Source organism: Leuciscus leuciscus, assembly GCF_965113295.1.
Source record: "Leuciscus leuciscus genome assembly, chromosome: 1".
Lineage (NCBI taxonomy): Eukaryota > Metazoa > Chordata > Actinopteri > Cypriniformes > Leuciscidae > Leuciscus > Leuciscus leuciscus.
Window position 1 is genome coordinate 15,156,207 of NC_138725.1, and position 27,781 is coordinate 15,183,987.

A 27,781-nucleotide genomic window follows, 5' to 3' on the forward strand; every position below is an offset into this window, starting at 1 on the left:
GCTGTCCAAAACACTTAATAATAATAATAATAATATGTGACCCTGGATCATGCATCGCATGATACGATAGCGTTTGCAGACGACTCTGATTTTGGTGGCTCTGATAAGGCAGAGTGACATTATAAACCATTAAAGAAACTTGTAAGCACAGGGTTTCACTTATTTCAGGTGCTTGAGGGATGTGCAGCTGTTGAATGAACATGACGTGTTTCCCCAAGCGCATAACACAAAGGCTGGGCAATAATTTGGATACAAAATTTTATTCAAATGAAATAATTAGGCTATTGTAGGACATCAAATATGACAATTGAATTGAAATCATGCTTGTAATACAAATATAACATTTTATGAGAACAGAAATTTAAGAAGTCACATTTCTTGAAGAGACTAAAATGTTGATGCATGCAGGAATGATGAAGGAATAACAGTATTGCCAATAGCATATACACACATAAATACACACACACACACACACACACACACACACACACTATATATATATATATATATATATATATATATATATATATATATATATATATATATATATATATATATATATATATATATATATATATATATATTGTCTATGCACAATTTTTATTTATCTGAGAACACTGGGCAGAATATGTCATGTAATATCATTGTCTAATTTCATAGACATCAAAATATTACTAAATGTCTTGCAGATGGGCCTTGCTGATCGTACATTAAATGAATTAAATTATTTTTACGAGTTTTTCCTCTGTTTCTTTCTTTTTTTTTTTTTATTATTTGTCACTTCCTGCTGATCTGTAAACCAATCTATTTGTTAAGTGTTTCCGTAAGGAATGCTGTTTCCGGGTAAAAGGCCTTTACTAGTTTCACTTCAGAATACTATCTCAACAGCCGTTTATGAGCGCTATTTATTCATATTACACATTTAATTTTGTATAAAAAATAAAAATAAAAATAAAAAAAAGCCTTAAATAATGGTGAGGCTGAAATGGAGAAACAACCAGTGTCTTTATATGTTTTTATTCTTGCAAGAATGTCGTTCTGACACACAGAGAGTGTTTTGCAGTCAGAGAAGACAGAAAGGAAGTCACACTCAGACAGTTAACGGTCAAACATTTCCCTTCAGTGGATGTGTGAGGAGGACTAACTGTTGATCAGATTCAACTACTACTTACATGCACTCAGATATCTGCAGCTGTGTGAACTTACACACAGAGAAAAGCTGCAGATAGATTGTTCAAGCTGAGCCCCAAATATGTTTCACAAGAAAACCAGACTAGTTTCATTTCCTTTATGTTAGACAAAAATGGCTTACACAACATATGTTAAAATTAGCCATCACAGCACTTACAAACTTGCGATGTACACTACAGTCTTTGTGTTCACAGACACGACTATTTTAACAATTTATAAAAGATGAATCACTATCTGGCCATTTGGGATTTTGGTATGGAGAAAAAGGTTAGGATTATAATTTTTTGCTAGTATTACATTATACTGTTTGTTGTTTTCTTGGGGTGTCTGGTAGAGAGTTTAGATTATAATATTCAGTAATATTTGTAATAAAACTGAAGTGCAAATGTAGCCCTCAGTGTTTATAGACAGTTTAAAAGATACAGAAAAATATTGTGTGCTCTGACCAGATGATGATTCACAATAAATCTCATTCATATTCACAGGACAATCAACAAATATCTGCTCGTTCACACACAAATATATAATTCCTCCAAACACCAGAGAGATGAAATCTTCCCGTCTGCTCCTGATATGATGAGCTCATGATCTGTATCATTAATGTTTATGTGTGAAGGTCTTGTTCTTGTTCACAGAGGCGTAAAGTTGATCCTGCGGTTGATCTTCTCTTCCTCTGATGGCAGCATAAGTCACTGTATCATCATGATCCTGAAATAACAGATTCTGTCCATCAATGTTTGAACCCCAGCGATTATTATTATTATTATTAAAGCATGAGCTTCATTTATCTGAGAGTCAAACTCATGTGCTGGTATCTACTCACATTGAGTGATTTTATTGGCTTTGTATTGGAAGAAGTGACCTCAGAATAAGTCACATCATCTGTCTGCTCCTAAACATCAATGCAAACGTGCAGAGAGTCAAGTTTAACACACAGAACAGACATATCTCTCACTATAATATGTAGAAGAACACAACAGCTTTTAAATCACATTATTGAACAGACAGTGAACGTAATGTTTGATGATTTAGTGGACTCACATTGGCTCTTGCAGCGGGAGGAATGAACATGTTGATCGTCTCATACGTCCCTTTATGTTCATTCTCATCTTTGACCTTCAGAACAAACAGTTAAACTGCATGAATGACACTTTATTGAGCTTTAAAGACAGTAATCAAATCTAAATCACTGCATTACTGAACTCACCGCAGAGTCGCCAGTCCCTCTTTTATTATCTGAAAACAAGTGCCTCATGAAATATGAGTATTTATGATCAAACACACATGTGCAAAACACAATGTTAAGTATTAAGATTTTCAACAATCAGATTTTGTTGAAGCATTAAAATGAATAATAAAAATGATTGTTGACTTGATAACTCTGTGATATTGACATCAGGGTTTGACATATATATTGTATATAATTATAAAAGGGATATAATTATAAAAGACATGACTTTAAAAGTGACCTATAACATCAACTATGCAATACACTTTAATTTATTTAGTGCTAATAAAATTATTAAGCCTATTTGGAGAGAGGGATGTTTATAATGTGACAATATGTCAGTCATCGTGTGATAACGAAAATATGACTAGGCCTAGACTACTTGTTCTGAGCAGGTGTTGTCAGTGAACAGGCTGTATAACTGTTGGCTAAGTTACAGACACTCATGAAAAACTGATGCTAATTATCTGGGAAACATTCTCTAACAGCAGTCAAGTTGTCACTGTTTGTGTTAAACAAGTTGTGAATTTTTTGTAACATTAAAACAGGAGATCATGACTCACTCTGTGCTCAAAGTAATGCTCGGAGTGATTTCCTTTATGGGTGAACGAAACTTAGTGATTTCCTTTATGGGTGAACGAAACTTTCGGGCAGAATCACGTCAACAATTCCAGGATATGCTTTTTTTTCATTGGTTGTTGCGTTAAATCTTACCCAGATACAATAGTGCTATTTTCTGATTGGCTATTGTGTAGCCCCTTTCTTTTTGTTTGATTGGCTGATAAGTGGCAGGCTCGACTAAGAATTCCAGGGGAGACGCGCTTGATTCCTGCCGGTTCCACAGTAGTGATGGGCGATACTGCAAATTTCGGTATCGATCCGATACCAAGTAAATACAGGGCCAGTATCGGCGATATCAATACCGATACCGATACTTTTTCATTTTAAAAGCATGCTCTTGAATTTGTAGGCACTTTCCTGTGCTAGAGCAGTGTGTCATGATTTATGAGGTGAATGCATCATTAATATGCTAAATCTGAATACGTTTTCTTGACTACTAGGCCTAAATATTTTGTGATTTGTGCTCTCAACTCGCCTGTAATTAGTCAGTGACTTTTACAAAACTACCCTAATTATAGTACTAGCCTACTAGTACTAGCCTACTGTTCAAAGGTTTGGGGTCTGTAAGATTTTTAATTCTCTTCTGCATTTATTTGATCAAAAATACAGTAAAAACTGTAATATTACAATTTAACATAGGCTATCTGTTCTCTATGTCATAGTAAACTGTAATTTATTCATGTGATCAAAGCTGAATTTTCGGCATCATTACTCCAGTCATGATGATATTTCATTTTAATATGCTGATTTGATGAACAAAGTTGAAAGAACAGCATTTATATGAAGTAGATTTTTTTTTTTTAAGTGTAAAACCCTTGACTGTCACTTTTGATCAATTTAATGCATCGATCCTTGTTGAATAAAAATAATCATTTCATTTAAAAAAATCTTACTGACGTCAACATTTTGAAATGTTATGTACACTTTTGGTTCATTTATTGCTAAATAACTCCCGATTGTTTCTCTGTCATCTAAGCAAGGCTTCGTTTCCCAAACGCACTGGGCCTGTGAGCTCAGCGAAGCACCAGCATCGAACGCTCTCTGTGATTGATTGGTTTTGTCTTGTATCCAGATGACTAGGAGAAAAAGTTCTGTCCTACACAATTATCCGCTAACATTCGCTTATTTTTTCACTTAGAAGCTTATTTTACGCACTGTATTGTGTGCTAAATTAATAAAAAAATACTGGTAAAAAAACACACATTTGGATCGATATTTTTATGTGAGGATCGATCCTTTTCAATACCACGTCAGTATCGAAAGTATCGATACTTCAGGATCGATCCGCCAATCCCTATTCCAAAGTGAGAGCGGCGCGGCCAGAGAAATGTTGGGCGCTGCGGCATATTAAAAATATTATAAATAGTTTTTCTGCGTGAGAAATACAAATGTGTGGCGGGACTGCCTGACAAAAGACCGAAATGAGTGACTGTCACGCTCAATGCGTGACACTTGAGAGCCCTGTGACATTACAGGATTTCTCAGCAGGAATAAACTTCTGTTTGAGAATTTCATATAATCCACATGTTTCTATGATACTTACAATCTGAACATGATGTGTTTGTTTGCTCATCTGAACTGTTTTTAATTGTTGTAAAGGAGTAAATCTGAAAACTCACCAGCTCTTTTTCTGCAGATCAGCCAGAGAAGAGCAAGAAGGAGAACAGCGACTGCAGCAACAGAAATCACTATGACTGAAGAAGAGATCGAGCACAGAGTCAGAGACGGACAGGGCAGATTGGGGACAATTATAGACAAAGACAAAAGACTGTGATTATGTACCTGGTGTGTTTGTAGTCGAATTATCCTGAGTGCCTGGTGTTGTTGAAAAGGAATTGGGACAATTATATACAAAGACAAAAGCCATCGACAATGGTGACATGCTTCATGCCGCAATGCATGCTGGGAGCCACCCATAGTATAAAACTCATTGCTCCCAGCATGCACTGCGACATGCAGCATGTCACACCACACAACTCTATATAGTTTGATATTAGACTTTTATTTAGATTTTTTTTTATATATATTTTCTCCAACAGCCCAAGCACACACACAGGCCTATATAATGCTGTGTAAAACAAATGTATAATTTATAATCAGCTCCATATTGGATTCCAAGTGATCAAGAGCTTAGAGCATTTCATTCAAACTCATTTCAAGAGTTCACCAGTAGTGGACACTCGTGCAACATTAGCGAGGGATGAGCATAACAAGTGGACGTAAACACAGCCTCACCCTGCGTCTCAATGTCCATACTATCCTTCCTAAACAGTGTGTGAGATTAGAATAAGTGTCCCAAAGCATAGTATGTTGAAGAGTGTGCCAGAAGTCTCCGGATGGTCTACTATGTCTGGTGGATTTTGGAAGTGTGGATCTGTACTCACTATAACAGCTATTATTAACCACAACCCATTGCGCTTTGGAGGAGGAACTACAAACACGAGTAAAAAGTGTTAAAAAAACTACTAAACATGGCGGATATGCGCAACTGACGGTGAGAGGTTTAGATAAAGGTTTGAGTGACTAATCAAAGTTTAACCTGATAGAAAAATATTTATTCAATGTTATCCGTGTTATAGTTCATCGGAGTATGACTCCGTCCATGTAATGCAAGATGGCGCCAGTGTGTGTGGCTCGCCGTCTGTCTCTGCTTGCGCTCTGTGTGTTTGTGCTGTATGTATCACTTGTCGCTCTGAATGTCAACTCTCTGCTGGTGTACAATCGCCAAACATTGTTGGATCTACGACTTTACGCCGAAGTTTTAGTAAAGTCGGATCATTCTGGACGTGGAAATTTACCCCCGTTCCTGGCGAGGATCTCTATGCCGCCTCCCGCACCCACTTCCTCGGCGTAAGCGCACCCGTCGTCGGGGTAGACGTAGCGGTCGGCTGGTGAGGCTGAAGGCTTCTGTGGTGGACCTTTCTTCTGCTCCTTGGACCGAGTTTGGAGGTGTGCGTGGCGGCCTTATTTCCCGGCGCTTACTGGAACCTGACGACCCCTGGCTGATACGTGTCGTTGGCCCGGATGATGGGTTTCAAGCCCGTGGTCCCTGCTCTCCTCGCCCCCGCTGGCGTGGGGTGAATCACTGCAATCTGCGGCCTCTGTGTCGGACTCCCCGGACAGCTGATACCGCAGATCCACCGGTTCCTGCCAGACTTGGTCTGGTGAACGCTAGATCACTAGCGAACAAGACTTTTATCCTAAAGGATCTCTTCACTTCCAGAGAATTGGATTTTCTCTTCGTGACTGAGACGTGGATGACTGTTGGTGAGTCCAGCGCCTTCACTGAACTATTACCACATGATTGCTGTTATTTTAACTCTGGATGTCTGGTCGAGGAGGAGGAACAGCCACTGTTTTTAAGAGTTTTTATAAGTGTAAGCTGCAATCTCCGTCATCCTCTTTTACCAGCTTTGAACTCACTTTATTTGTGCTGGGTCACCCTCACATCGTACTGTGTGCCGTGGTCTATCGACCTCCGAAGTACAACAAGGACTTCATAAATGAATTTTCTGTTTTTCTGGCTGAAATCATGCCTAAATATGACCGTGTCCTTATTGTCGGTGATTTTAATATTCATGTATGTTGTCCTGATAAGCCAATGGCAACGGACTTTTTAAACCTTATTGATTCTTTTAATCTTGTGCAGTCTGTGTCTGGACCTACACAAGAACGCGGACACACACTTGATCTTGTTTTATCTTATGGTCTGCCTGTTCTTAATCTTGAGATATGTGATGCAACTTTCTCTGATCATATGCCCGTTCTGTTTGAGGTTGCTCTTGCCTGTAATACTACAGTTAGATCTGCTGCTGCTGTTCGGCGCTGTCGTATTATTAACCCTTCCACTGCCGCTCAGTTCTCCACTGCCTTCAATCTTAGCTGCGTCTTTCCTGAGACTGTGTCCTCTACTGAGGAGCTCAGTTCATGGTTTCACTCCACCTGTAAGTATGTAATAGACACTGTGGCTCCATTAAAAACCAGGCAGCCTAAAATCAGATCTGAGCCCTGGTTGAATGACGCAACTCGGGCTATTAGACGCGAGTGTCGCAGAGCTGAGCGCAGGTGGAAGAGGGATAAACTGCAGGTGTTTTTTGAAATGCTTAGGGACTGTTGGCGACGCTATCAAACAACTGTGAAAGCTGCTAAAAGAAAATATTTGTCGGACATAATCGTGTCAAACTGCCACAAGCCTTGCATCTTGTTCAAGACTATGGACTCTGTCCTGAATGACCCACAATCTGTCAGTATGGAGACCTCCCCTGTTGTTTGTGAAAATTTTCTTCATTTTTTTATCAACAAGGTTTGTTCTACTAGGGCTTTAATTTCCCCCTCTGCGTATGACCCCTCAATCTCTGTCACCTGCTCTGCTATTTTTAACCAGTTTGAGCCTGTGACGCTGTCGTTCGTACAGGAGATTGTTGGTCATATGAGGCCCTCAGGTTCTCCAAATGATGCTGTCCCTGTGCGATTTTTTAACCCTCTGAGGTCAGCAAACGCGCCCCCGCGTTTTGCTGGATTTTCTTCACATTGTAGCACAATAAACTTAAATTACTCCGTCATTTATGGTCATACAGAAAAAATAAATATAAAAAAAATAATCTGTGATATTTCTACTTTTGTATGTGTCCACTTACAATCAAATCAAAACATTGTACTTTTGTAAAATAAAGAAAATAAACAGGGTGTGCGTTCTGCCTCTCCGTCGCGGTGAACTTTTTTTTCTTGAGCACATCTATAAACTGAAACAAAACTCAGCGAATACTTGGCACACATTTATGAGCCATATACCGTTATACACATTTAAGTGTGTACTTTTAAATGATCGGATTCAAACTGAAAACAAATATTCTCTGTTTAAGTAATTTGTATAAAACCAACAGGATGTCCAGTATCTCAAACGCTTGCTAATTATTTTTTATTTGACCACGCCCACTCGTGCAAAAGAGATTCACATGCAAATCTCCACATGGAACGCGAACGCCCTCGTTACCTCAAACACAAAACACCAAACAACTTCACAAGTCTCTGCTTTTCGTCGAGTTTGGAAGACACGTCTGAGCTTACATTGGATTTGCCTCAGAAGAAGAAGAACGCGATTTGAAGACAAGAAAGATGTAAGGTAAGAAATTCTTACTTATTAGTTTATGGTATTGTTGCATAAACTTCACATTGCAGTTGAACTGTTGCTAGATATATGGTGAATATTATACTATTTAGACCCGTGTTTCCTGTTAAATACTGTTTGTGGATATCTGCTCAAACATGTATAATATGGTAAGCGCGATCGCGTTTGAATGTATCATATTTTGGAGCGCGATCGCGTTTGAAAGGAAAAATGCACCAAACATTAGGCTTTATGTTTTTACTATTATCTCATTTCATATCATCATAACGAATGGAAACATTTGAAGTAACATATGATAATCAATATATTTTTCTCTCGCATTGTTACTGAAATCTTTTGGAAGATTTATAGGCTGCTATAGGTTATTGTTATTATTATTTTATGCAGTACTGCACATAGCTTATGCCTACAAGGCACAACAAACATGGTGTTCATTATATTATATATTGTTGGAAACATTTGTGTGTGTGTGTGTGTGTGTGTGTGTGTGTGTGTGTGTGTGTGTGTGTGTGTGTGTGTGTGTGTGTGTGTGTATTCTGTGAATTTTAAAAAGCAATTTTAACCAGAAAAATCTAAAATGTATTCCCAAAATCGTGCAGGCCTAGTTTCTCTTGATACCAGTATGTTCACTTTTTTTCTTTTCTTTCAGGGACCAGATGCCACTGAGTCCTGCTGACTTCAACATTCACATGAGTCTCTCATGAACATGGTAAAGTGAAAATCAAACACCTTGGAAATGAAAGGTATGTACAATGTTTTTAGGAATGGCACAAAGGTCTCTGTCTTTGGATCATTGTTTTCAATGTGCTCTTTTGTCATTTGTTGTGTATCTTTGGATTATGTTGTGTTGTAAATAAATCCAAACAATCTAAAAGCCATTCTTTTTTAAATCTCCTCATTCTTTGTGCAAGGTTGCTCTGAATGATAGGGCCTGATCACTCCTAATAGGGCAGTTAGGGGAGTGTCTTTGTCTTTCTCAGGTGTTAAAGGCTTACATATTAATGAGATGATCACGCCTCTTCGCATAAGGCTTTTTCACACAAAACACATCTTAGAAATTTTAAATCAATATATTGTCTTATCTGAATGAGCGGTCAGGGTGATTTTCACATAGTTTTGGAGCAAATATTCTAGGCTACGTGATACAATTTTCAAAAGTCTTGTGAAGAAATAATCAGTATGGGTTTCATGGCCTTATTTCAGAGACAATTTTTTTTTGTATTTTCACAAACCACGCAGAAATGTCATTATCTCAAAACTACAAACTTTTACACACATGCCGGTGATATATTATTGTAGCAGAGTTTGTGCTGAATACAGTGTAATAAGACTTTAGCCATGACAATGTCACAAGTAACAGAAATAATCACAAATGTCAGAGCATGTCAGAACACCTCCAGGGCCAGAAAACAGCTCAGACCCCAGTGGGTTAAGGAGATCTTCCCTACTGTAGGTCCTTATGTTACTTCAGTTATTAACAGTAGTCTGTTCTCAGGTGTGGTCCCTTTGAATTTTAAACATGCAGTGGTGCAGCCACTGATTAAAAAACCAGGGCTAGATCTTGCTGTTCTTGCCAATTACAGGCCCATCTCTAAACTCACTTTTTTTCTTCCAAAAATCATTGAGAAAGTAGTTTATGGTCAATTAATGGCCTTTTTGGAACACCAAAATATTCTCGAGATTTTCCAATCCGGTTTTAAATCCCTGCATAGCACTGAATCAGCACTTTTAAGAGTTTTTAATGATATCTTGTTAGCTACTTGTTGCCAGCAGCCATTTCACCCTGTAGCCCAAGACTGGTTGCCCACTGAAGCTAAGCAGGGCTGAGCCTGGTTAGTACCTGGATGGGAGACCTCCTGAGAAAACCAGGTTGCTGCTGGAAGAGGTGTTAGTGAGGCCAGCAGGGGGTGCTCACCCTGTGGTCTGTGTGGGTCCTAATGCCCCAGTATAGTGACGGGGACACTATACTGCCAAAAGAGCACCGTCCTTCGGATGAGACGTTAAACCGAGGTCCTGACTCTCTGTGGTCATTAAAAATCCCAGGATGTCCTTCGAAAAAGAGTAGGGGTGTAACCCTGGCATCCTGGCCAAATTTGCCCCTTGGCCTCTGTCCATCATGGCCTCCTAATCATCCCCATATACTGATTGGCTTCATCACTGTCTCCTCTCCACCAGTAAGCTGGTGTGTGGTGGGCGTTCTGGCGCAATATGGCTGCCGTCGCATCATCCAAGTGGATGCTGCACATTGGTGGTGGATGAGGAGATTCCCCCATCTATGTAAAGCGCTTTGAGGTCTCAGAAAAAGCGCTATCTAAATGTAACAAATTATTATTATTATTATTATTATTATTACAGACTCTGGTGATTCTGTGATTCTCGTGCTTTTAGATTTAACTGCTGCCTTCGATACAGTGGACCACGAGATCCTAATTTCTCGCCTGGACCAGTGGGTGGGCATTAGAGGCGTGGCATTGGATTGGTTCAGGTCGTACTTGGCTGATAGAACGTTTTGTGTTAGCCTCGGCGACTCTGTGTCATCCTCTGCTCCCCTCTCATGTGGGGTCCCACAGGGCTCAGTGCTTGGCCCTCTCCTCTTCTCTCTTTACCTACTCCCGCTTAGCTCCATAATTAGGAAGCATGGGATTCTATTCCACTGTTATGCGGACGACAGCCAAATTTATGTACCTCTTAAGAAAAATGACACCAGCTCTGTTATTGCATTAATGAAATGTCTGGATGACATCAAGGCCTGGATGTCTTTTAACTTTTTTAATTTTAGGTGATGGTGATGGTTTTTAGTGGATCCACTGGAACCCCCCTGCCAGATCTTGGTCCCCTAACCCAGTACATGAAACCCACCATTACAAACCTGGGGGTGAAGATGGACCCCGATTTTAAACTTGAGAGCCAGATTAGGTCTGTCGTGAAATCAAGTTTCTTTCACCTGAGGCAGCTGGCCAAAATAAAACCGACTCTTTCCAGACAGCATTTTGAGACAGTACTCCACGCTTTCATAACCACTCGGCTGGATTACTGCAACGCACTGTATGTGGGGGTCAGTGCGTCGACCATCTCTCGGCTCCAGATGGTACAGAACGCTGCAGCTCGACTTTTAACTGGCACAAGAAAACATGAACACATTAACCCCATTTTAGCCTCACTCCACTGGTTGCCCATTCATTTTAGAATTAATTTCAAAATTATTCTATTTGTTTTTAAATCCTGCAATGGTCTTGCCCCGCTATACCTCTCTGAGCTTGTACAATTTTATACTCCTTCCCGGTCTCTCAGGTCAGCAGATCAGCTGCTCCTGAGAGAGCCTAAAACAAAGCGGAAGCTCAGAGGGGATCGTGCCTTCGCAGTGGCAGCTCCAAAACTTTGGAACAGTCTGCCTCAGCACATCAGACAGGCCTCCTCTATGTCTGTTTTTAAATCCCACCTAAAGACCCACCTCTTTTCCTTGGCTTTTAACACCTAGTAGGAAGTTGACTTCATTTATTTTATTTTAAGGATTTTATATTTATTTGTTGTTAAATTTTTTATTTTGTTACTTTATCTATTGAGTCCATTGTACTATTATGCTTCTGTTTGTTATTTATTGTATTTTTATTTTTGTGTGCAGCACTTTGGAAACCTTATGTTTATTTAAATTGTGCTATATAAATAAAATTGGATTGGATTGGATCTGCAATAACCATATGGACTTTTATAAAGATCCGTTTGGCCATTTACTTTTAAATGCATCATATTTCATTATTAATATGAGGAGAGTCTTGTCATGAAAGACCTGCGACTGCAGATCAACGTGATTCTGCATTTCTCTTTTTTTTTATCAGTGTAAAAGAAACTCATAAAAACTCTGTTGACTTTGATTTTCCATAGGAGTTTCATACATCAATCGATTCTGTTAAATGTGTATTATTTTTGTGTATACTCACAATAAAAACAAAGTGTTGTGCTTTTTGCCAAATAAAGAAAAATAAACACGAAGCGAGTTCTGCCTTCTCTCTGCCAGTGAAATCCATTCTGAAACGCGTCCGAAAATGAACAATAACTCAACGAATACTCAGTCAAACAGGCATACAGACACACAGGCATGAAGCTTGAATTCTCTTCTTTTAAATGAAGTAATTTATATAAAAAACTAATATTCTCATCTTGTGAAATTTGTATTAAAAGAGAGCGATTCCAGTCGAGCTCATCTCAGCTCATTACGATTTAATCGGCCCCGCCCACGGAGAGCGCGCGCTATTCAAACGCAAATGACTGAGACGATCCCATACAAACTGTGAACGCCCCCATATCAGCTCGAGAAAACACATCAAGTTTATTCAGATCAGTGTAACGTTACTTGTCTACACTGTCTCGCAGCGCTGTGAGGAATAATAATAATGGAAAACGTACCTCAGAAGTGCTGGTATTTCGAGGAGCAACGGCTGGAATACTGTAGTAAGTTTTTTTTTCATTCTCAAGTAAATCGCGTTTCTGTGTGAATGAATGAACGGCAGAGATGCGCTGTTTACCACAACTCGCAAAAAGACGGTTTAAATTTGAATTGCGTTTCTGTGTGTGAAAGAATGATCTGCTTTTAGCAAACTATTTTGCTATACTGAGTAAAAATCGACTGAAATATGTTGAAATAAAATGTATTTGTATAAGCAACGTATTAAACTGCAAATTAACATTTATATTCCTTATAATAAAAACGAAAGACCTATGTTACAGACAAATGAAAGACAACATTACGTTGATTAGTTTTGGATAGATTACACATTTTTACTGTAAAATATCTGCCACCTCAAATAAGCTTTTGTTTGCCAATTTTTGCTAATATGTTAAATATAGTATGTTTTGTCAATGTAGGCTATATTCGAAGTAATGAATCCTTAACTTTGAAATATGTATGATAAAATGTATACTTTAGTTTTTACAAAGAAAGATTACACTTCAATTGTTGTTGTAATTGTAACCTTTTTAATAAAAAAAAAAAATATATATTTACAAGGTAGATGTAAACAAATTTTAAAAGGTACAGATGGTGGACAACCAGAATGAGACTTTTACCGCCGCCGTTCCCGCGGCGGCAAAATTGGGATGTGTATTTGCTGCCTTTTACCGCTGAGTGGCGCTGTAATCACAGACTTTGAAAAGTGTCAGTTTATTCTCTTTATGACGTAATCTGCCGCGGCAGTAATCTGAGCTGAGGTCACAGATAAATTCAAGATAAATATTGTGGTTAAACGAATTCAAATTCATTAAATTTAAACAAAGTAGACACACGTTAACATTGTGTGCCTAGTTTTTCTATAATTTAGAAAGGCTATGTCAATAGGTTACTTGTCATTTACTTCGTGTTATTTTAATGTGTTTGTAGATTTATTAACTGAAACATAACAGTGAAATAAATTAAAATAATTTACCGTAAAATTAAAACATTTTCAGGACTTGCAGTTACTAACCGATGTTAGTCGGTTTAAGCATTCTTTGTTATATTCAGAATTAAATAGGCTTACATGTTGTTATGATTATCAATTGAATTCTTTAATAAATAATCAACTACAATGCCAATTACTGCCGCAGAAAAAATAAACCAGTCGAATTTCAAAGTCGTTCGCAAAATGACTAGGCTATACCGGGTGGCGCAAGTGACAGGGCAAAACAGCAGCAACTGCGGCATTTTAAAAGGTAAGTTTCCTATCTGTTTATTTAAAAAATTAAAATAAAAATAAAAACATGGCGCAAGATCTTGTCAAAAAAAAAAAAAAAACTTTTTTCATTATTTGAACAAAAATTAGACTGATTGAATATGTAAAAATATAAACAAACAAAGCAGAGAATAAAACAGACTTTTAGGGAAAAAATATAGGCCTATTATGCTACAACATAATTGGTTAATATTAACGAAAGCAAAATATGTAAAAATACATTTCAAAAGAAAATAAAACAAAACAAATTCGTGGCCGAGTGGTAGGCTATAACTTATAAATCCCGAACAAACATGGGCTACTTTTTTTATCATTAATGCAGAGAGATTTGATAGTTCTAAAATATTGCTACACCATATTGTTTTTTTCTCCTATAGCCTATATTAAATATTTTATATTTATAAAATGAAATTACCATTCATTTCCATTTTACATTAGGGACAATTTTTATCCAACAGAATGGCTGAATTTACATCTGCATAATAATAATAATAATAATAAACACAAAAAACAGCACAAGGTCTTGTAAAAACACTTTTTTATTTGTTCGACACATAATTTCGAGACAGTAAATTGCCAATGTTAAAAAATAAACAAATAAAAAGAATATAATTTTTTTTTTACATTTTCCTACATTTTTACATAAAAAAATAAACACAGTCACTTAAACTATAGGCTAAATCTTGCAGGCTTTGGAAGTGAAAAAAGCTGAAAAAGTTATATATTTATATTGCATTATTATGAAAAATTTCGATTTATATATAAATATATTTTCCGAACCATGTTTTACTCTAAACTGTAAGAACATCGAATAGCCTATCTATAAATCCTTAAACATTTTTTAAGCCATAAATCCATAAATCTAAAAGCCATAATCTATATTTATATATGGATGTTAGCTAAAATTATGATAACGTCAACACGAAGAAAACTTTATTACATTATTAGGAATATATTGGTGTAATAAATGCATTCTCTGGAAATTTATATTTCTAGTTGTGACAGCAGAAAAAATGACTATATATAATATGATGACCTCCGATGCAAAAGCCTCTAAAAGCCAAAAATGAGATGATAATATTGAGTGAATGCTCTCCGCACATAGTCGCCTATACGCTCATCATACTTTCAACTTCAGCCCCAGCCCATTCAGAAATGCCAAGCCCAATAAAAATGTTAATATTAAACAAAAACGTTAGACGGACTCAGAGGCTTTTTGCCTCTGAAGTCGGAGAACGAGGGCGCTTATTTTGCATCTGAATGATATGTGACATGCTAAAACATTTAACGCGTGACGCACACAAACACAACTGAGAAATATTTTTATCTTATCATAAACATTGACTAGTTTATATAAACTAGCCAATGTTTATTATAAGATAAAATGAAAAATGTTTCTCAGTTGTGTTTGTGTGCGTCATTAGTGAAATGTTTTAGAATGTCACACAACATTCAAATGCAAAGTATGCGCCCTCCCCCACTTTAAGCCAACTCAAGCCAGCACCTGATGAGGCAGGCTAAACAGTATGGGGGGATGGGGGGATGGGGGTTCCGACTCACAACCGACCCTACTAACATTAATATTAACGTACATATTTCCAAAGTCTTCTTTCCTATTGTGTGACATTCAATGGCGTAAAATGGCGTACCTTGCCCGCAGATCACCAGATCTCAACCCGATCGAACTGGTTTGGCACGCACTAAAAGAGTTCGTCAGACGTGAGGCTAAGCCATGGAACAACGACGAGCTTCTTCAGGCCATAGTGACTTTCTGGAGAGATCGCCTGACAAAAACAGCGTGCAATAACTACATCGATCACCTTCAGAAGGTTTTGCCGGCGGTGGTACAGCGCAACGGGGGTTCTACTGGAATGTAGAAATGTAAAATAGGCCTTTTGAATTGTTTTCAATATTTTTCTATTGAAATGTTTTGTATTTTTATATTTCATTCATTAAAGAAACCTATTCTGACCACAACAACGCGGGACTACTGTATTTCATTCTTAAATATCATACATCACGCAAAATCCAAACGCTGCTTCCTGGCATATGTTAGCTAATAGCAAGTCAATGTTTGAATTAATTTACAATAATTTAGTTTCATTTATTTCAGTGTTAATGTTTGAGTTAAAAAATCCTCTACAAATTAAATTAACACAAAGTCGGCTATAAGAGTCCTTTATAGGCTACGTAAAAAAGCAAAGGGCTTACAGTCTTAACATTTAGGCTACTTTGCTTAAATTCGATACATTTATTTTCAGTAGGGCCTAATAAATTTGTAGGGATGTAATTTCAGTATGCTTTACCAACGCTATGTATTCAATTAAAGTTCCAAGAGGTCTGGTCTATTTCCTTCCCAGCTGACACTAATATGCAAGTGCACAGGAAAAATCACAACTTGTGCTTGCTGCGAACGCAAGTTATTTAAGGCGTCTCAACTGTACAAGTCTACCCTACAGTGTGAATTCGTTACAAGGTTTCATTTAATTAAATTAATGTGCAGCAATTTGTACAAATAGAGTCTATAGGCCTACTATACTGTTGTAGCCATTAAATAATCTCATTTAGTATCATATTAATTGTTAAAATATTATAATGTTATTTTTTTCCATCTATGTTGAATATGAAAAGTGAACAGCTCGAGTAAGATAGGATGCATTATATCGAGAGATGGATATGGAGTGGGTCAGACATGATTTTGACCACTTCATTAAGTTTTGTTTAGTAGAAAACCTTTCTTTAAAGTGAATTTCGTTTTCTATAAATTGTATCTTAATTTTAATAAATTTTTCATCAACCAATTGCCTGGATTGAATAAGTAAGAGAAGCAAATATAACAGACACTAATCATGGAGGCGCCCGCGCGGTCACTTGCATTGCACGTCAGCTGGAGCGCATCTCATCCTCCTAACTTAACGAAACTCAGCGTATGCCTCACACAGACATGATAAATACATCAAATACACAAAGCTTGAAATGTCTTCAAACGAAATAATTCAAAACGAAAAGAAAAAGGCTACTCTCTGATTATGTCTTTATGTGAATTTCTCTCTAGGTGCGTTCACTACAAATATGGCGATCGTCAACATCTTTGCAGTCGACACTGTCAGAAAACACTAGTTTATTGATAAAAATCAATGCACGCATCACCGGATTTACAAATACACATCTTGCTTGTTGCACGCACACATATTATGTCGAAAAAACTAGATATTATGTTGAAATAACATTATTATTAATAATACATATTTTAGAATATTTGATTAAATGCAGATTGTTGCGCTTGTTCAATTTAATAAAATTAAAACTTTAATTGTGATAATTAAAATAATTGAAAATTAAATATTTAGTGGCCAAGTTTTGCTAATTTATTATATAGGCTATTATATGCCTATTGCCTATATTAAGTAGGTCATATTAAGTGTTAACACAAGGCATATATTAAGTTATTTAGCTGTTATGAGAAAAATAAATCTAACGAAATCTAAAATCTAAATCTAAAAAAAAAAATCTAACGCCAATTCAACATGCCAGAATAAAACCTGATTTTTGAACAATGCGTAACGCCACTCGGCCTGGTGTGCCAAAACACTACATTTTAAACTTCAATGTTTAATTCAAAACAATCTCAAAACGCGTTGTGACATTTTTTTAAAGCAGTAGCCTAGCCTATACATTAAGGGCAATGAAACCAGGATCTTAACTAAAACGCGTTCCACGTAATCTCTCAACAATTATGCCTAACTACTCCATGTATTTTTTTTTTTAAGGACTGCTTTTGAAATCACTATAAATTACTATGCAATTGTATCGCTCACGAGAGCTCTTCATTTATCTAATTCCTCAATAGAATAGTAAAAATATTCAGCGTCATTGCTCCTAATATCGTCTCTATTTTTAAGTTTTGATTCTATTTTTTCAGTTCTAAAATTGATTCTATCTTTGGTTCTATTCTGTTGTAGCCTAATAGGCCTATTTATATATATGACAAATATGCCTATTAGGCTTAGGGTTTTATATTTAACCCACTTACATTTTAAAATACGGCAATTGCTGCTGTTTTGCACAATGTCCCTTTGCGCCACCTGGCGGTCATTTCGGGAACGACTTTGAAATGCGGCTGGTTTATTTTCGCCGCGGTGATTTCGCCGCGGCAGCTGGCGCGGCGGTAATAGGCATTCTGGTTGTCCACCATCTGTAAATATAAGCCTTTTCTTTAAATAATTTTTATTGTGTTATATTATTGACAAATTTGGGGAGAGGATACATAGTCCAAAACTGAAAATACAGTATGAGAATTAACTGCACAATTACTAGACATGTTTTCCTTGGATATTATACAATTTGCAAGCAAAATTTGTGAAAAAAAAAAAAAAAAAAAAAAAATTGACATGCTTCCAACTGTGAACCAATTTGGTAGAATATATATATATATATATATATATATTGCTCTTGCATTCTTTCTTGTGGCTATAGGTGACACACCTGAATGAATGGCTCATTAAGTATGCGGGCCCCATTGTCTCCTCAGGTGTGAATCACTAAATATGCATGATGCTGTTGAATGGTTGCGCATTCAACAGCATCATTGAACCCTTGCGCATATTGCCTTTACAAACAAAAAGTGTTTTACAAGATTTAAATCAATGTATTGTGTTATGTGAAAGATAAGGGCAGGATGATTTTCACATCATTTTGAAGAAAAAAGTCTAGGCAACGACATCCATTAGTCAAAAGTCTTATTGTCACATATTTAGTATGTGTTTTGTGGCCTTATTTCAGAAACTTTAGTTTTTAGTTTTTTCAATAACCATGCATAAACATTATTCTCTCAAAAATACAAACATGTACATGCATGTTGCTCACATATTATGGTAGCCCTGTTTGTGCTAAATAGAGTGTAATTATACCTTTGCCATTAATATGTTTATAAGCAACTGAAAAAAGCACAAATGTCAGGGCATGTCAGAACATCTCAAGGACCCCAAAAACCCCTCAGACCTCAGAGGGTTAAAGTGTCATTAATGTTAATCAAAGAACAAAGGTAAGAGAGTAAATGACTCACTCAGACCCGGCGCCAGGAGGATTATTATACCGGTAGCCTATTCATCATGAATGCATTAACGAGTATACAGCTTATGTACGCTCAACGGCTGTCCAAATTCGCTCACTCGTTTTCATTCACTCCTTCAAGCGAACGGTGTTAGTGGACTAACGTAGGGAATAGGCCTAACTTAGTGAATGAGGGTTTAGGGGGCGATTTCGGATTCAACCCATGTTCTCAAGCAGTGAAAAATAGAGGACACTGACAGCGCGCTGACAGACAGGACCCAGCAGGGAATATTTAATATGAAACAAAGTCTCAACTTTCAAATTTGGTCAGTCAAAGAAAATTAAACAGTAAATAGGCCTACCGTTGTGTGGCTCTGTAATGTGTCGTGACAGATTGCCTCAGTTAAAGCCAAGTTCAAATCCACCGACGTTTATCTAACTCTCCTGACTGCTTTGTCGGACAAAAATGGTGGATTTTGATTGGTCAGACTCAGATAGCATGTCAATCAAACTCCCTGCGAAGGATGAATTGATCCTAATTGAACTGAAAGTGAAGTGCACAATCCCGCACCAGCTTTTTATAAGCCATGAAAAAAAAAAATGTCATTGTTTGTTCTGGTTCAGTGATACTGATAGACCTTAGTGTTACTGACATTATGAGGGTCTTCTAACACTGTTTTCTCACCTGAATACTTGACAGTGTATCTGACTGAGGTCTCGAGTTGATTTCTGCGAGTAAGCCGACATCTCCACTCTCTGTTGTTATCTTCATTCAGGAGTGTTGTAGTCAGAGTGATGATGATACAGCGATATTGATCTGATGATGATAAAATCTGATATCTGGAGTCTGTCTTCAGATCAACACCAGCCTGATTCACCCACAACAGCTTAAGTTGCTCAGAACGAACCCAGTCATCACATGAGAATCCAGTATATGAATACAACTGACAGGAGAGAGTCACAGAGCGGCCTGAACTGATCTCAGTCTGTGAGGATGAAGATGATGATGATGGAGACACTGAAACTGAACACAAGACTCAAATCACAGACTCTTCCATCATCATCTGAGTTTAAAGGGAGAATTTTTAAATTGACCACATAATCATAAACTTACCATGAAGAACATGCAGATAGACACGTTCATCAGGTCCTTGTTGTTGATCTTTTCCATTCTCATCTATCCATTGTTGGCAGGTGTATAATCCATAATCTTCTTCTGTGACGTTCTTGATGTTCAGAGAGCAGTCAGACTCCAGACTCAGTCTCTCATGTCTCTCGGTGTCTTTCTTCTTTATCCCTTTACCAATCAGTTCAACTGTTGTTGAATTGCTGTAGATCCATGTAGTTGATTTGCAGTCAGAAAGAGCATTATTACAGGACAGACGAGCATTTTCACCAGAACTGATGAACACATCATCCACTCCACTGGTTCCTGAAAAACAGTATATCTCAGTGATCATTATGATATATATTAATAAATTAAAACATAAAACATACCAGCATAAAAAGCAGAAGTTTTAAATCATAGTCTTTTTTCCTGACTTAAAGCAAACAACACACTCTCCAGAATAAACTATTAGTCTTTATCAGAGAGCTGTTCAAATCACTGACACACTCTTAATATGAAGATAATTCTTCATCATCAGATGTTTGAGTGACACTATGTCCAGTATCAGGAATAATACAGTATGATCTGTGTGTATCAATACACAACTCTGAGATCACAACGTGAATGTGTGCGAGAATAAACTGAGCATGTTCAAATTAACTCTTTCCAGACTAATTCCACTAAATGTCTTTAGAGAAAATACAGATTTCTTTACCTGTGAGAAGTGAAGAGAGAATGATCAGTCCCAGCAGACACAGATCACACTTATCAGCCATTTTGTGTTTCTGTCAGTCTTTCTCTTCATTATATATAGTTACAGCTCTTCCTTTAAACACTATCAGCTCCTCCTCTGGTTGGTAACTTCCTCTCATCTGACAGACTGAGTGATGAAACCCTGAGAAGTGTTGCTTCACTAGAATTCAAGTGGATTTCAGTACAAATGTATTTTTAATTATTGCTTATGTAGCAAGTGGCTCGATTCTTAGAGACACCACCCCTAAATAACGGGGGAAAACAATCCAAATAAAGACACACAAGTAAGTTCCACTTAGAAAAGGGAAAGAGGCGTGAGTTCCCATACAAACCAAAATATTTTTTATTTAAGCTAAAATAGTTTGCCAACAATCTTTTAAAACTGGAAGTGAACAATCAAATCGTCATTGCTTGAATGAAACAGAAAAAAGGAAAATTAACAATCGTTGCGGGATCTGAGGCTTCTTATGTGAGTGTGGGCGAGTTCGACAGCACCAGATACACAAAAAGACCCCGCCAATCACAATCACACCCACACAGTTCACTGCAAATAATGACACAACAATAATGACAACCCTTGGTGAAGTAAAGCCTAATGTGCAGCAAAGAACCAGCTCGTTTCAGAAAGTGCTCAGCGCCTACACACACACACACACACACACACACAAAAAAATTATACTGACACAAAAGTATAAAGATCACACCAAACTCCTTTTTAATATTTGCACAATGGCCGAAAACACTGCATGGCGGTAATCGATGCAATTGATGGAGACTGTTGCAAAACAGTAAGAATCACTACACAGGGATTGGCGACAGTAGTACAAAACATAAATACACAAACATAAACACACAACGAAATAATATCAACCCCACCAAAGAAAGAAACTTCAAGCACCCGTGGGCATTAGACTGTGACGGGACACAAAGAGCGAAGGTTTGGGCGAGAGCTGTGTAAAGGAGACTGCTCTCACTCAGCCTGTCTAAACACATGCAAAGATGATCATAAAACACAACAGACATCTATTAAAATATATTAAAACACAGAGACCAAACAACGCACCACACACTGCCAGGCTTGGTAGCCCAATGTCACACTAAACACGTAAAATCACATAATGCCACTGAATAACACTGAGATCAAACAGCTAAGCTACATGCTAAAAACAAACACCTCCATAGTACCCAGCCACGAAAGGAAGATGTGGGCTTTCCACCATGACACACCCCCCAAAGAGGCTTAAACAACAGGCTTATACACTGTAGCGGAGCGAAAGCTCATTGGCCACTCATTTACACTGTAGTAATAGGAACTGTCATCTTATGATGATGTACCATGCCATGCCTTAACCATAACCATAACCATAGCCCTAACTATAACCATAACATAACCATAGCCACTAACCTAAGAGAGATCAGCTTTTACAGGACAGAGAAACATGTTGTTCAGTGTGAGAAGTGTATATTGTTCTCCACACTGCTCTGAACGCTTCAGACTGAACACAATGAACAGGCTCTACTTTTGCACACGAGAGTATTACTGTTAGTTTCACTTTCTTATTTTAGAATTTCCTGCATGCAGTTCAGTTCTATAAATAAAATTATTAGTAATACAATTGGTTTACTACTGAAACGTTATCCACTATCCATGACTCCTCAATTCTTAAACTTACATTTTTTTAAGTATTTTAAAGTATGTCTTCTGGAAGTGTTTCTACACATGGATTATAACGTTTACTCTCTCCAGACCTTAGAAATAGACCAGATCTAGACTCCTTTATTAACACACAAAAACCAGTTTCATTACTTGCACTGAGCTTCTTGACACATTTCACATTCAAATAATGTGGCTTGCTTATTTCAATGTGCTGACGTTGCCTATAGTTCCCTAAAAAGAGCATCTAAATGTCAGAGCATGTCAGAACACCTCCAGGGCCCAGAAAACAGCTCTGGGGTCTGAGGGGTTTTCTGGCCCTGGAGGTGTTCTGACATGCTCTGACATTTGTGCTTATTTCTGTTGCTTGTGCCATTTTCATGGCTAAAGTCTGATTACACTGTATTTAGCACAAACTCTGCTACAATAATATGTCAGCAGCATGTATGTTAAAGTTTGCAGTTTTGAGATAATGACATTTATGCGTGGTTTGTGAAAATACAAAAAAAAAAATTTGTCACTGAAATAAGGTCATGAAACCCATACTGATTATTTCTTCACAAGACTTTTGAAAATTGTATCACATAGCCTAGAATATTTGCTCCAAAACTATGTGAAAATCATCCTGACTGCTCATTCAGATAAGACAATATATTGATTTAAAAATGGTAAGACTTGTTTTGTGTAAGAAAGCTTTATGCGAGGAGGTGTGATCACATCATTAATATGTAAGCCTTTCACACCTGAGAAAGACAAAGACACTCCCCTAACGGCTCTATTAGGAGCTATCAGGCCCTGTCATTCTGAGCAACCTTGCACAAAGAATGAGGAGATTTAAAAAAGAATGGCTTTTTGATTGTTTGGATTTATTTACAACACAACATAATCCAAAGATACACAACAAATGACAAAAAAGCACATTATTAAAAACAATGATCCAAAGACAGACCTTTGTGCCATTCCTAAAAACATTGTACATACCTTTCATTTCCAAGGTGTTTGATTTTCACTTTACCATGTTCATATACAGAGACTCATGTGAATGTTGAAGTCAGCAGGACTCAGTGGCATCTGGTCCCTAAAAAAAAAAAAAAAGTAAACATACTGATATCAAGAGACCTGCACAATTTTGGGAATAAATTTTAGATTTTTCTGGTTAAAATTGCTTTTTAAAATTCACAGAATACACACACACACACACAAATGTTTCCAACAATATATAATATAATGAACACCAGGTTTGTTGTGCCTTGTAGGCATAGGCTATGCGCAGTGCTGCATAAAATAATAATAACAATAGCCCGTAGCAGCCTAAAAATCTTCCAAAAGATTTCAGTAACAACTACGCTAGAGAAAAATATATTGATTATCATATGTTACTTCAAATGTTTCCATTCGTTATGATGATATTGTCACAGGCGGGGGGGGGGGGGGGGGGGGGGGGGGGGGGGCCTCCCCCTAAGTTGCGTACCACCCTGAGGAGCAAGACCGTATTCCCACAAAGTCAGAACAGGACACAGAATAGCTTCAAAAGTTTTATATTTATTAAATGATTAAAAGAGTCTTTAAAGTGAGCAATTACTCCCAGGAGGAATCGACCAGCAGTTCCTCGTTCTCTCCTCAGACAGAGAATGGAGGGTACGTATACTTCACAGCTTTAGCAGGCTCTTCACTGGACTCAGACAGAGAGTGGCGGGTACGTATAACTCACAGCTTTAGCAGGCTCTTCACTGGACTCAGACCGAGAGTGGCGGGTACGTATAACTCACAGCTTTAGCAGGCTCTTCACTGGACTCAGACAGAGAGTGGCGGGTACGTATAACTCACAGCTTTAGCAGGCTCTTCACTGGACTCAGACAGAGAGTGGCAGGTACGTATAACTCACAGCTTCAGCAGGCTCTTCACTGGACTCAGACAGAGAGTGGCCGGTACGTATAACTCACAGCTTTAGCAGGCTCTTCACTGGACTCAGACAGAGAATGGAGGGTACATATAACTCACAGCTTTAGCAGGCTCTTCACTGGACTCAGACAGAGAGTGGGGGGTACGTATAACTCACAGCTTCAGCAGGCTCTTCACTAGGTCACAGGAGGCTGTTTATCTGGAACTGTAGATTAGCTCCAGTCTATTTAACGGATCTTCTATCGCCCTATAATCCATCGCGCTCTTTAAGATCACTAAATTCAAGGCTTTTGGTCATACCCAGGATATCCAGAACCACCAAAGGAGGGAGAGCATTTTCACATTTGGCTCCAAAACTCTGGAATAGTCTTCCTGATACTGTTCGTTGCTCAGACTCGCTCTCCCAGTTTAAAACTAGATTAAAGTCGCATCTCTTCAGCCAGGCATTCATATAATCCTACAGTTCAAACTACAATCCGGCCTCTAGCTCATAAATGCCAGAGGAGAACTGGCCCCCGACTGAGCCTGGGTTCTCCCAAGGTTTTTTTTCTCCATTAGGTCACCTGATGGAGTTTTAGGACACCATTAGGTCACTTGATGGAGTTTTTCGGTTCCTTGCCACTGTTGCCTTTGGCTTGCTCAGTTGGGGATATTTTGGGGATATTTAATTTAATTTTATGTTTTAATTTAATACTGTGAAGCTGCTTTGATACAATCTGTATTGTGAAAAGCGCTATACAAATAAACTTGACTTGACTTGACTTGACAGTAGATGCAGACCAAACAATCCGAAACCGTCAAAGCACTCGTGCACACACTTCAACCTTCCCAATGTGAACACTTTAAGAACAGGACACTTCAAAACAGTAATCTCACTGTGACCAAGGCAATTGAACAGTGTCCAAGCAAACATCTCCTTGAAGTTGGGCTGGGCTGGTTAGCTGCTGTGTTGAAAGAAGAAAAGCAGAACAGTAGAACAGTCGGGCCGAGGGAATCCCTTTTCAACTGGCAGAGAAAAGAGGATATGAGCAAAGCTCACCATACCGTACAGGTCAGGGGAGTCACAGGCAGTCACACATCCCATCACATTGAACCACGAAGCAGGCACACACGCCTCTCAACCCGACAATCGGGGCCGTGTCCACGTGACGGCGGCAGCCGTAGTGATCACGAATTCCAATTCCGTCAGAATGCCGGTTTCGTTTCAGATCCTCGTCGGTTTCGCCTTTCAAACGCGCTCGATCAAATCGTCGGCCGAGCGCCCCTTCCTGGGCGCCGGTCTCTCCCTCGTCTCCTGCCGCGTTCTCTCCCTCGTCTCCTGCCGCGTTCTCCCCCGCGTCTGCTGCCCTTTCATCGGCCGAGCGCCCCTTCCTGGGCGCCGGTCTCTCCCTCGTCTCCTGCCGCGTTCTCCCCCGCGTCTGCTGCCCTCGAACTGTCGGCAACCATGAACATATAAAGCACTCCCATCACACATGCGGGTCAATCGCCAGCATAGACTATTCCCACCGAACACCTGAAGCTGATTTATCTATTATATCGCTAGATTGTCACTGTTTACATCCAGGCACAGGAAACAGCCATTTTGCTGGGTGTTACATTAAAAACATTCCCCGAGGGAAACCCATTCCCTGGCAAACCCATTCCACCCCCCCCCCCCCAGCCCCCCCCCCATCTCTCTACTACCATTCATTGCGAAAACACTTGAAAGAGCTGTTTTCAACCAATTAACATCCTTCTTGTATCTGAACAACCAGCTGGATGTCAACCAATCCGGCTTCAAGAAAGGGCATTCAGCTGAGACTGCACTACTGTCGGTCACAGAAGCCCTACGGATCGCAAAAGCTGCTTCCAAATCCTCAGTTCTCATTCTCCTGGATCTGTCTGCTGCCTTCAACACTGTGAATCATCAGATCCTTCTGTCCACCCTCTCATCTCTGGGCATCACAGGTACTCCTCTCCACTGGTTTGAGTCCTATCTCACAGGTAGGTCCTTCAGGGTCGCATGGAGAGGTGAGGTATCCAGAGCACATCAACTGACCACAGGGGTTCCTCGGGGTTCAGTTCTTGGACCCCTGCTCTTCTCCGTCTACACCACATCACTGGGACACATCATACAGGCACATGGCTTCTCCTACCACTGCTATGCTGATGACACACAGCTCTTCCTCTCATTTCAACCAGATGATCCCACAGTAGCTGCACGGATCTCAAACTGTCTGGCGGACATCTCAGCATGGATGAAGGAACATCACCTGCAGCTCAACCTGGCAAAGACTGAGCTTCTCGTCCTCCCTGCCAATTCGTCTCTGCAACACGACTTCACTATCCAGCTAGACTCATCATCAATCACCCCATCAAGGTCGGTCAGAAATATTGGAGTAACATTTGATGACCAGCTGACCTTCACAGATCACATTTCAAAGACCACTCGATCATGCCGATTTGCACTGCACAACATCAGGAAGATCAGGCCTTTCCTAACTGAGCATGCAACACAACTTCTCGTCCAGGCCCTGGTCATCTCTAGGCTTGACTACTGCAATGCTCTTCTGGCTGGACTTCCTTCATGTGCAACTAAACCTCTACAAATGATCCAGAACGCCGCAGCTCGTCTTGTCTTCAACGAGCCCAAGAGGGCCCACGTCACTCCTCTGTTCATCTCTCTGCACTGGCTACCACTCACTGCTCGCATCAAGTTCAAGGCATTGACGCTTGCTTACAGATCTATCACAGGCTCAGCTCCCTCCTACTTTCACTCACTCCTACGAGCCTACATCCCTACCAGAAGCCTACGATCGGTCAACGAGCGACGTCTCATGGTTCCATCATAGAGAGCCACAAAATCACTTTCCAGAACATTCTCATTCACAGTTCCATGCTGGTGGAATGATCTCCCCACCCTCATCCGGAAAGCAGAATCCCTGACAACATTCAAAAGACAGCTGAAAACCCATCTCTTCCGTGAGCACTTAACCTCATAATTTTTTTAATTTTTTTTAACGTTCCTCTTTCTTTTTCCTTTAAATCCTTGCTTATCGGGCTTATGTTACTCTGAATAATGCCTGAACTTCGTATTTTGAGCACTTCTTGCGTTGTTTTTTGCCTCTTCACAACGACTTACTTAATTTAGTCCTAATCTGTACGTCGCTTTGGACAAAAGCGTCTGCTGAATGACTAAATGTAAATGTAAATAGTCAGCTCTATATTTCCTTCTTCCCTGTGAAGGCCTCCCTCCCCTCTCTTTACCTATCTACAGATAAACCGTTGTCGGGATAATTCCGGTTCGCGTGGCTACGTGGAAGCGATAAAAAGTCTGTATTATTAATTTTAAGGCCAGACAAGTTGTATGTTGAGGGTTGATTTGTAGGGAAGGACTACACGCCGCCGCACATATATTCAAACGCACATACCTATAGACTGAACTCGTAATATGCATGAT

General features: G+C 38.8%; 1 protein-coding gene across 1 annotated transcript in view; it reads right to left on the bottom strand.

Moving 5' to 3' along the window:
• Positions 1–1,001: 1,001 nt before the first annotated feature.
• The window catches only part of LOC309501640 (uncharacterized protein), a 76,950-nt gene continuing 50,170 nt past the window's right edge, over positions 1,002–27,781 (bottom strand). Inside the window, exons 4-10 of the mRNA XM_082173795.1 lie at positions 19,611–19,742; positions 4,823–4,855; positions 4,660–4,734; positions 2,399–2,427; positions 2,233–2,307; positions 2,015–2,083; positions 1,002–1,899 (exon numbers count right to left, since the gene is read on the bottom strand). Coding sequence (XP_082029921.1) covers positions 1,789–1,899; positions 2,015–2,083; positions 2,233–2,307; positions 2,399–2,427; positions 4,660–4,734; positions 4,823–4,855; positions 19,611–19,742 — 524 coding nt within the window. The 3' untranslated portion in view covers positions 1,002–1,788. The remainder of the gene's footprint in view (positions 1,900–2,014; positions 2,084–2,232; positions 2,308–2,398; positions 2,428–4,659; positions 4,735–4,822; positions 4,856–19,610; positions 19,743–27,781) is intronic.